The sequence below is a fragment of the Moschus berezovskii genome, chromosome 17 (genome assembly GCF_049115385.1).
Source record: "Moschus berezovskii isolate FMDL1 chromosome 17, NW_MosBer_1.0, whole genome shotgun sequence".
Taxonomy (NCBI): Eukaryota; Metazoa; Chordata; class Mammalia; order Artiodactyla; family Moschidae; genus Moschus; species Moschus berezovskii.
Genome location: NC_142476.1, coordinates 20,013,790 through 20,024,920, shown reverse-complemented (window position 1 = coordinate 20,024,920; position 11,131 = coordinate 20,013,790). Strand labels below are relative to the sequence as shown.

Genomic DNA, 11,131 nt, shown 5'->3' with positions numbered 1-11,131 from the left:
CTTCAATGCAGGAGACCCCAATTCAATTCCTGGGTTGGGAAGGTCTGCTGGAGAAGACAGCAGAAGACAGGCTACCCACTCCAGTATTCTTGGGCTTCTCTTGTGGCTCAGCTGGTAAAGAATCTGCCCACAATGCAGGAGACCTGGGTTCTATCCCTGGTTGGGAAGATCCCCTTGAAATGATTTGATTTCCCAGTCCCGATGGTTGCTCCCAGGTTTGGGCAATTATGAGTAAAAGCTGCTATAAAAACGCACGTGCAGGTTTTGGTATACATGCAGCGAGCAGCTGCTCTTTTAGCTTGGCAGCTCAAGAAAGGCCCGTACTTCTTTTGTTCTACTTGCTTCACTCAGCTCTCATCTAGGTTCATCACCAATTTAAGAAAAACAGACTTACACTGTACCGTATGGACTGTCTTTGTTCCAGGGGGTCTCCACTCAGTACACGCACTGACCCACTCCCCTCTCTGTTCTGTAGGAGAAATGAGATTTTATTTTAAAATTAGGGCTTCTGTCTTCATCGTTGTTGTTTGCTGGTGAGTTGCTCGGTTTTGTCTGACTCTTTGCAATGCCATGGACTGCAGCTTGCCAGGCTTCTTTATCTATGGGATTTCTCAGGCAAGAATACTGGAGTGGGTTGCCATTTCCTTCTCCAGTCTTCATCGTATGCTTGGCTAAATGTGGATTCTGTCCATTTTGACAGTTCCTTTAATAAGATTCACACATACAAATTCCCATCAGTGCTTAGAAAGACACTTTAATGTATTAATTCTGCCTAATCCCTGTAAGACATTAAACTATAGGTTTCAAGGTTATTATTTAACACTTAGGAAGTATGAAGTAAGATCAGAGGTTTGATTGGCATGATTTGGTTTACGTTAGACTTTGTAATAAGTTAGTAACAAGGAAGACTTTTTAAAAAATATTTCTTCTGAGAATTGTGGCTACTCTATGTGAAGAGATTTTAAACAACACTCGTGTAAACTTTGTTGACCATATCCTCTGTTTTATAGAAAACAGAAGAATTAATAAGGAAAGGTAGAAGTTGAAGAGGGGGTTATCCTGGGAAAATTTGACAAAGTTCAAATATCTTTGATTCCAGCTACACCTCAGTATTCTGTGACCTGCCCCTGGGTCCTGAGAAATCCTATGCGATCTTCTCTGGGCCCAATGGGGCCTCTCACTACAGAAGCACTGGGATCCCTGCACATACTTTTATTTTGTACTTTTTCCATTTTTAAACCCATTCAATGAATTTTATTAGATGTATATGGTTATGCAGTCATAACCATCATGACATTTTAAAACAAATCCATCACCACTTGTGTCCTCTTGGGGGGGTCAGTCCTTGCTCCCAGCCCTGGACTAAGGCAAGAGTAATCTGGTTCCTGTTTCTATAGGCTTGTATTTTCCAGAAATTTTCTGTAAGTAAATAGATTCCACTTTGTGTCAACTGACATGATATTTCTGAGGTTCATCCATTTTGTTGCATATATCAGTAGTTTCTTTAATTGCTGCATAGGATGCCGTTGTAGAGATACACTGCATTTTGTTTATCCATTCGCTAACTGATTTATATTTGGATTATTTTCAGCTTTGTGTTATTATAAATAATGCTCCTATGGAAAAAAAAAAGAATGCCACCGTGAATATTTGAATACTAGTTTTTGTGTGGACATAAATTTTCTTTCTCTTTAGGTAGACCTAGGAATAAAATTACTGGGTTGCACTGTACTTGTTCATTTAATCTGTGGGAAATTGCCAAACAGTTTTGCAAAGTGGCTTATCACTGCAGCATATTACATTTCTACCAGCTATGTGAGGGGTTTCCAGTGTCTCCACATCCGTGACAACAGTTGATATCATCAGTCTTTTTAATGAGCTCTTCTTGTGGGTGTTATACATACCTCATGGCTTTACTTTGCATTTCCCTTGTGACTAACGATGTGACATCTTTGCAGGTGTTCATTTTCCATTTGCATATCTTCTTTGGCAAATGTCTATTCAAATTTTCTGCCTCTATGTTTTGTTCTCTTATTAGTGACTTGTAAGAGTTATTATTGTTTAGTTCCGAGTTCATATGTATTCTCGGTACAAATCTTCTAACCTTTATGTCTTGTAAGTATTTTCTCCTGGTCAAATGACTTCCCTTTTTAATTTCTTAGTTGCATCCTTTGAAAAGATCTTTTAAAATCTTGATGAATTCCCATTTGTCAGTTTTTTTTTTTTTCTATTATAGATCGTGCTTTTATATTTTCTCTTATATTTTCTTCTAAATGCTTATAGTTTTAGGCTATACACTCTGGCATATAATCTGTTTCAAGTTAATTTTTATGCACAACTTTTTCTTTCCACACAGATTTTCTACCCTTTCTGCCATTGAATTATGCTGGCTTTACATTGAATTCACTGAAAATCACTGATCAGATGTTTGTGAGTAATTTCTGGACTCTATTCTGCTCCACTGATCTATATTCCCATCGTTATTCCCATTTCACATTGTATTTGTTACTGCAACTTTATAACAAGTATGGAAATCACTTAGGGTTAAGTCACTCCATTTTTTTCTTCTTTTTCAAAAATTTTTTGGCTAGTCTAAGTTCCAGGTTGCCACTTTGTTTTGTAAAGTTTTATTGATATATGGCAATACCTGTCCAGTGTGCATTTTCCATGACTGTTTTTGAACTACATTGGAAAAGATGAATAGTTGCAACAAGGATAGTGGAGACTGAGAAGCCTAAAATACTTACTGTCTGGCCATTTAGAGAAAGTTTCCTGGCTCCTGGCTTAGCTCCTTGTGTTACTACATAAATTTTGGAATTAGCTTATTAATTTGTACAAAACAAGTCTACTACGATTTTGATAGGGACTGTGGGTTGAAGATATAAATCAATGTGAGAAGAACGGCCACTCTTCCAATTCATGAATATGGTATGTGGTTCCCCCTCCCATTTATTTAGATCCTCTCTAATTTGTCTCAGGACTACTTAATGTATTTCAGCGAACAGGTTGTTCCCATTTGTGGTAAAATTTTTTCTTATTTTATTCTTTTTAATCAGTTCAGTTCGGTTCAGTTGCTCAGTTGTGTCTGACTCTTTGCGACCCCATGGACTGCAGCACGCCAGGCCTCCCTTTTTTAATACTATTGTAAATAAAATTGTTTTCTTAATTCTATTTTCATTCATTGCTAGTACATAAAAATATAACTGATTTTATATTAATCTTGTATCTTGTGACCTTCTTGAATTCATTTAAAGACAATTTTTGTTCTGCCTTTCCAATCTGTAAGCCTTTATTTTTCTTGCCTTATTGAACTGGCTTGGCAGTAAAATGTTTATTAGAAATGATGAGAGCAGCCATCCTTAGCAGATTCCAATCCTAGGGTAAAGCATTCAGTTAAGTGTGCTATTACTTACAGGCTTCTTGTGGATTTTTTTTTTTTAATCAGGTTGAGAAGTTCTCTTGTATTTATAGTTCTTTGGGAGTTTTTATCATAAATGAGTGTTAGATTTTCAAATGTCTTTTCTGTGTCTATTGTTATGATCATTTGCCTTTTCCCTTTATTAATATATTACAATGATTCTCAACTGAAGGGTTTGCTCCCAGAGAGACTTTTGGTAATGGCTAGAAACATTCTGGTGGCTTCCCAGGGGGTGCTAGTGGTAAAAAACCTGCCTGCCAGTGCTTGGAGATGTGAGAGGCATGCATTCTATCCCTGGGTCTGGAAGACCCCCCTGAAGGAGGACATGGCAGCCCACTCCAGTATTCTTGCCTGGAGAATCCCATGGACAGAGGAGCCTGGTGGGCTACAGTCCATAGGGTCACACAGAGTCGGACATGACTGAAGCGACTGAGCATGAGCATCGTGATGTTTTCTGCCTTACCACAATTTTCTTCTTGATCTAATGCATTTTCTGTCTGAAGGATTTCTTATTTTGTTGATCTTTTTAAGAAGGAAGTACTGGTTTCAGGGACTTTTTTTTCTATTATTTTCCTGGTATCTATTTCATTTAACCATGATTTTTATTTCCTCTTTTGCGTTACACTCTTTTCTTTCTGGCTTTAAAAGAAGAAACTGTAGATGATTGATTTTTTCTTCCTGTATAATATAAACATTTAATGTTATCAACTTCCTTCGAGGCACAACTTTGCTGTAGCCAATGATTTTTATATAGTTTTTACTCATATTCAAGATATCTCCTAATTTCTCTTGTAACTTATTTCCTGACCCATACTTATTTAAAAATGAGTTGTTTTACTTCCAAAAATTTAAGATTTTTCCAGATTTCTGTTGGTGATTTCCAGTTCCATTGTACCTAGAGAACATATTCTGGATAATTTGAACACTTTTTCATTTATTAAAACTTATTTATGGCACACAATATGATCTGTTCTTGGAAATATTTCATGGGTACATGAACAGAATGTTTATTCTGCTGCTGTTGGGTGGAATGATCTATAAATATCAATTTCGTGAAAGTGGTTGATAGTGTTCAAATCGTCTATATTCTTACTCACTTTTGGTTTTCATGCTCAATCATCTTTTAAGAGATGGGTGTTGAATTACTGACTTGAATGGCAGATTTACCCTTTTCTTCTTGCAGTTCTATCAGGGACCCTCCTGATGAATTGGTATCTTTATCATTATCCAGTGAACATCTCTATCTTTGACAATGTTCTTTGCTTTGAAGTCTGACATTCAGTCACTCCAACTTTCTTTTCATTGTTAAGATGGTGTATCTTTGTCCATTCTATTAGTTTCTACTGCTGCATAGAAATAGAGTTTGTCTGGTGGCTCAGATGGTGAAGAATCTGCCTGCAATGCAAGAGACCCAGGTTCGATCCCTGGGTCGGGAAGATCCCCTGGAGAAGGACATGGCAACCCACTCCAGTATTCTTGCCTGGAGAATTCCATAGACAGAGGAGCCTGACAGGCTACAGGCCAGGGGATCGAAAAGAGTTGGACACAACTGAAGTGACTTAGTGCACACACACACACAGCTGCATAAAATTTACCCCCTAAGTTAGCAGCCCACTTTACAGTGTTGTCACAGTTTTTGTTAAGAAATTAGACATAGCTTAGCTGAGTTCTCTGCTTCAAGGCCTCTCACAGACTGCAACCAAGGTGTTGGCTGAACTCCAGTCATCCCAAGGTCCAGCTGGGGAAGGATCCACTTTTAAGCAGATACAATTGTTGGCAGATGTAATTGTTCAGTTCCTGGCAGATTGTTATTCTGAGAGTCTGTTTTGTGCTGTCTATTGGCACCGGGCTAGTGTCAGATCCTTGCCCCAAGGGCCTCTCCAACATGCAAGTCCAAGGTAGAAGTCCCCACTTTTCAGCCTAACCATCACTTTTATTGTATTCTGTTGGTTGGAAGTAAGTCACAAGTCTGGTCCACACTAAGTCCAGCCCAGTCACAATGACATGAACACCAGGAAGCATGAATCCTTGGAGTCTGCTCTGTATAACTGACTTGAATTTGAGGTATTTATGGATCCTTTTGGGAATATCAGTGTTTTCCTGCTCTTTTGTCTTTGTGGAGCTGAGAGGTTCTTTTATTCTGTGAGATTTTGCTCTCCATCTGCTGGTGGCACCTTCTCTTGCTTCCTGGCACTGGTCACTTCATCAAAATTTAGGGAAGAAAGTAACTAAACGGAGGCACAGAAAAGTGAAGTAATTTTCAGTGGACTTGGGAAAGTGCCACATCCCTCAACGAGCCTGTTTTCAAATTCTCTTTTGGAAAGGCACAGCAAGTGAACTGAAACACTCTTGAGAATAAAGGCCTTTTTACGTCAAATTCTGCCAATTATGAAAACTGCTCTGGACAGTGATAGATACCTTGTATTGTTTATTCAGGATTTTCTTAGTTACTGGTAGTTGTACCTTATCTATTTAAGTAAGATTAAGTTATATAGACTTTAAACCTTTCTTAAAATGATTCAGAAAAAAAGACATTATATAAAGCATTCTGAAGATTACCCTTTATGCCATTTACAGTGTGAAGACCACACCTAGGTATCTTCACTTTACTTTCCAACATCTTTTCCTGAGCCTGCTCATTCAAATTCCAGCTTTAGGATTGTAAAGTTCCTATCATCACTTAGCAAAGATCCATTCCCTATCAATATCCTACTTTAAATCTGGCAATGACAATTTGCAACCATTTCAATCCAACACTAATTTCTGGTCTCCATTGTTCTGAAAACAAAAAAGGAAAGATAATGCCACGTGGCCTTTTAGACACAGCCCCAGTGGCTCAGTGGTAAAGAGTCCACCTGCAGTGCAGTGCAGGAGGAGCCACAAGGGACATGGGTTCGACCCCCGGGTTGGGAAGATCCCCTGAAGGAGGACATGGCAGCCCACTCCAGTATTCTTGCCTAGAGAATCCCATGGACAGAAGACCCTGGCGGGCTACAATCCACAGCGTCGCCAAGAGTCAGACACGACTGAAGCGACTTAGCATGCATACATATAGAAGCACTCTTCTTAATGTTTACCCCCAAACCATAGTTACTAAAATTTATTGTTGCTGAACATCCCTTCACTAAGGCAGCTAATCAAGATTTAACCTGGTAGGAGTTACATGGACCTACTTTTTTCCTGAGAGCAGTGATGTACTACCACAAACATATAAAAAAATGAGGTAGTTTCTTGTAGACATTATATAATATAGCATGGTTTCACAAACTTTTCTTTCTGTATCCACTTACTCTGTAATCTTAGGAATGATGTATTAGAATGCATGTCAAAGTTAAAAAATACACATTTTCTTCTGTTTCCTATAATCAGAATGTATTTGTCATTTATTTTGGGAAAGCACAAAGAGAGAGAGAGATCTTCCTTTGAGTTCTAAGTCAGATTATTCTTTTTGAGGAGATGCTGCCACCCCAGTGTTAAAGAGATCAGCAGTTAGTAATATTCATGGATAACATTGTTTTCATAGCAGGAAGAAACATTAAAAGAACACAGTGTGTTTAATAACTAAACCTGTTATTAAATAACAAAGTGCTTACGAGATGCTTAATATAGGTGACGATCACTACTGTCAGGTTGGTTTTCTGCTTGTTCTCTACATCTGTTCCTAAAAAGAATGTAGGCCTATATTAAGACAAAATTTGACATTCTTTCATTTTTATTTTACATTAAATTTTACTCACTTTATTGTAATATTCAGAAAACGTTTCGATAGTAACCTATCTTTACCTCCATCAATATTACACTGGAATTAACTCATATAGAAAAAATATTTTTTCATGAATATTAACAGATGTGTCAACAGCATGATTTATTTTTAGTAGGTAATGAAAAAAATACTTGGGTGTAGATTTTTTTAAACTGATAAAACTTGAAATTAATGAAATGGTCATTAAAAGATTTTTAGGTTTTGCTTTTTTTTTTTTATAAAAATCAGTATTTAGAATTTCACAGTGAAGAGGTCCTAAATTTCTCATACAGCATGAAATTATATAAAAATAGAAGACATAGACATCTTTAACTCTTTAATCCTTTGATTAAGCAGCAAGCATATCACTCTTCCAGGCCAAACACTGCTTAAACAAAAAAGAAAAATAATGACGTGCAAAATATTTACAAAATATGCAAAGCACACAATAAAGACATCTCACTATATACATGTGTCATATTACTAATGAAGCTAAGAATTTTCTACTGTGTGCTCTAGTGTACGGAAATAAAATCACAGCACAGCCCTCAGATACAGCACCTTTGCTCATGGTTGGGATAGAACGGATTTTAAATGAACCACAATATACTCAACAGCTGGACAGATGCTGGTGCTGACCAACTTGACTCACATATCCCACATACCCTATACTGAAAGTCTACAGACAAGAGACAAGACAATAGAAGCTGTATAGTATGCACATATGCAAGACAATCTAAATACTTTTAAAAATGCTTTAGATATTTTCCTTTAAGATATATAACTGTCCCCATGGCTATTAAAGTAAAAATAAGTGTAAATTCTTGAATATTAAGAATTTTAAATCAAGATGATCCAGTGAGAAAGAACACATCCTGAAAAAAGTTTTTAGATTATGCTAGAACTTAAGGTCCTTATGGAAATAAATGGTCTGAACTTCAAAAGGAAAACCAGTCAAGGGATGTGAGTCAATAGCTCTTTAACGCTTTAGAGCCAAAGGCAGGGACTATTTTTCTAATAACTGGAGAATATAGAACATCTCAAATATAAACTAGGGCCTCCGATGTTGACCATTCTGTGAAATAGTTCTAAATGCGAGAATGTGAATGTGCAAACATTTATCTTTAGTTCCACTAGTATAGCAATCTAAGCAATCTGTCCCTTTGCACAGGCAGGTCATGATTCCAATACGAAATCATTGTATCAAAAATATTAGTAATACATTGTTGAAATACTATCATTTGTAAAATATTCTTTGTAGGTGCTTAATGATTATGTGTTGAATTGAGAAGACTTGAAATTTTTTTGTTTCTTTATAAAAAAGGTCTCAGCACTTTAACAGCACAATTGTGACAATATACTGATATATCTTTGGATAACACAGAACAAATTCTTAAATTTATTTTATGAAATAATGATGATTTAACCCTAAACCAAACCCATGAGTACAGGTCGGCTGCAAGGAATACACAGATGTATCCAAATAGTACAATAGAGAATGATCAAGAAAACATCTTTTATATTAAATGCAGACCATATTAATACGTATGAGGGCAATTTAAACTTCAGAACCTAAACACAAAAAGTGTATTGTAAATAAATGCTTCCATAACCACTATTTCCACATAACTGACAAAATATAATTCTCTTCTAAAGTCCCCAAATGGAGGCAACTACTAGTTAAAAGCAGATAGCATTTAGAAATATTAAAAAAAAAAAAAAAAAACATTAACTCCATTTTCAAGGAACTTAGAGACACTGTACTTTAACAAATGAAGTCCTCATTGTATGTAAAATAATTATTCCCATCCTCTTACTACTGAAAGATGGCAGGTCAATGACCTTTAAGCAAGGACTTTGCACTAGGACGCTAAACTGTATGTTAAAGGTTAGTAGGTTCAGTACATTCTTTGTGGTTTCATATAATTGCTTTGCAATTGATAAAATTGCTTTCTTTTAAAGGAATATATTTAAATTCCTTTAGAAAAAAAAGCAAGTCTTTGAAAAAAGGGATATGCAGCTATTTCTTAAATATGCATTAAATGAACATACGTCAAAATCTGAAATGCAGGTTATCTATTCTTGCACTCCTAACATAGGAAAATGTTGTTAAAAATTAAATTAAAGAAAAAAAAAAAGAAATAGTTGAACATCCTTAACTTATGAAACTTAAGGAGTTTTCACAATTCCTAAGGATCAATATTCCTGTACTAAGAGCCTTGACTATGAAGAGGCAGGAATATAAAGATTCTCAATAAAATAAATACAGTAAAAACAAAACAAAAATCCTCGGTATATAGAATACTTAATCTCTTTTCCTTTAACGAGATTATGTCGTTGAATGTATACTCTAGAAAGAAGGTTAACTGTAGGCCTTCTGTTGTATAATATTTTAGTTGAGTGAACTAAAAAATTCCTTAGACATCCACTTACGAGAGCCCACTGGCCACAGAACTAGTTTGCAGCCTCAGTATCTAGAAGGATTATTCTTCCCTCTTCGCAACAACAGTCAGAGGAGCACTGGTGTAATGACGGGGTGAAAAGTTACTGCAGCTCTGTCCAATTTAACTTCAGTGCAGTGAGGACTGTGAATCTGTCTGAATTCCTATAAGTGACGGTGGCTGTTGGCCACCAACCGTGGACAACACTGGTCTTGGGTTTAGACGGGGTGGCATGGAATTAGCAGGGCGAATGAGAGGTGGCGGAGGCTGATTTAAAGTTGGCCGGGGCTGGATGAACCGAGCCTGCTGCTGGAGTGGAGGAGGCTGCCGGTGAAGAGCTGGGGCAGCAGGCAGCGTTGGACGAAGAAGTGGTGGCGGCTGGTTCAGAGCAGCCATGGGGGCTGGTGGTGTTGGAGTGGATGACGGAGCAGGAGGTGATGGACCCAGAGTCCGAGGAGCCTGTGGGGTCTGTGCCTAGAGGTGAGGAAACAAAAATAAACGTATGAGATGACAGTTCCTAATGGACGTAGTACAATATAGTTTGGGCTGTCACAGGAAAAACAAAACAAATCAAAACAAAACAAAAACATAACACCAGTGTTTTTTGGAAGCACAAGCTTCTTTTATTTTAAACAAAACAAACCAAAAAAAAAGCAACGAAGCTACCAAACAGGCATCTTTATTAGTAAACAGCTTAACACTGGAAATAAAAATAAATTTATGAAAGAACAATACACTCTCCATTCTTCTAGGATCAGAACTTAGCGTGTCATTATGACTTAAGAGTCACGAGAGAGGCACCACTGAGTAAGTGTATTGTCAACCTTTCATGCTCGTTTAGCTAGTCCTCTGACAAATTAACCTTACAGAACACCACCCGAAATGGTGATTCCTCAGCTCATATTAGCTCACGTTCCATACACAAACACACCTCCTCTTCTTCATCAGTGCTCTTCCCTGACGGCACATTAGAAGCACTTTTTGTCTCCTCCCCTAAAGTAGAAGCATCACCATTAGAAGCCTGGGTTCCTTGTTCTGCTTCCCACTCCTGCAATACCTCCTCTAAGTTAAACCGACGCCTGTAGTTTACAAAGAAGTTCTTCACTTGGCCAACAGTCTTGTTGCCAATTACATCTGCAATAGCTTGAAAATCTTTACCATATTTGCGGACACCTGGAAGGCAAAGTAAATAATACACCTGTGAAGGATCAGTAAGGAGAGCTGTGTGTACTACACATCACGCACACACACAACATACCAGCAATGAAAATCCTTTCTGATAAACTCTGCTCACGTCTCAGTTCTGAGATACAGACTAAGGTATCAGGGTCACAGATGGAAACTATCAATTATGTCATTTCATCGAGCCAGCCACTTGTCTTCAACTGAACAATCAGAAACTTACCATTTTTTACATACTCAGTTATTTTCTCCAATCCTCTCTTGAACTCTCAAATACAGTCCATTTATTGTAAAGCATTGCATTCTTTGTTCCATCCTCAATTCCACATTCATTTATTTCCCTAGTAG

General features: G+C 37.3%; 1 protein-coding gene across 5 annotated transcripts in view; it reads right to left on the bottom strand.

Annotated features, from left to right (window-relative positions):
- Positions 1-7,482: 7,482 nt before the first annotated feature.
- Positions 7,483-11,131, bottom strand: part of RCOR3 (REST corepressor 3) — a 53,706-nt gene continuing 50,057 nt past the window's right edge. For 3 of the 5 annotated variants that reach the window (XM_055419022.2, XM_055419024.2, XM_088845245.1), the window contains exons 11-12: positions 10,533-10,774; positions 7,483-10,075 (exon numbers count right to left, since the gene is read on the bottom strand). In XM_055419022.2, coding sequence (XP_055274997.1) covers positions 9,731-10,075; positions 10,533-10,774 — 587 coding nt within the window. In that variant the 3' untranslated portion in view covers positions 7,483-9,730. The remainder of the gene's footprint in view (positions 10,076-10,532; positions 10,775-11,131) is intronic. The other 2 variants (XM_055419025.2, XM_055419026.2) reach the window with 1 other exon arrangement.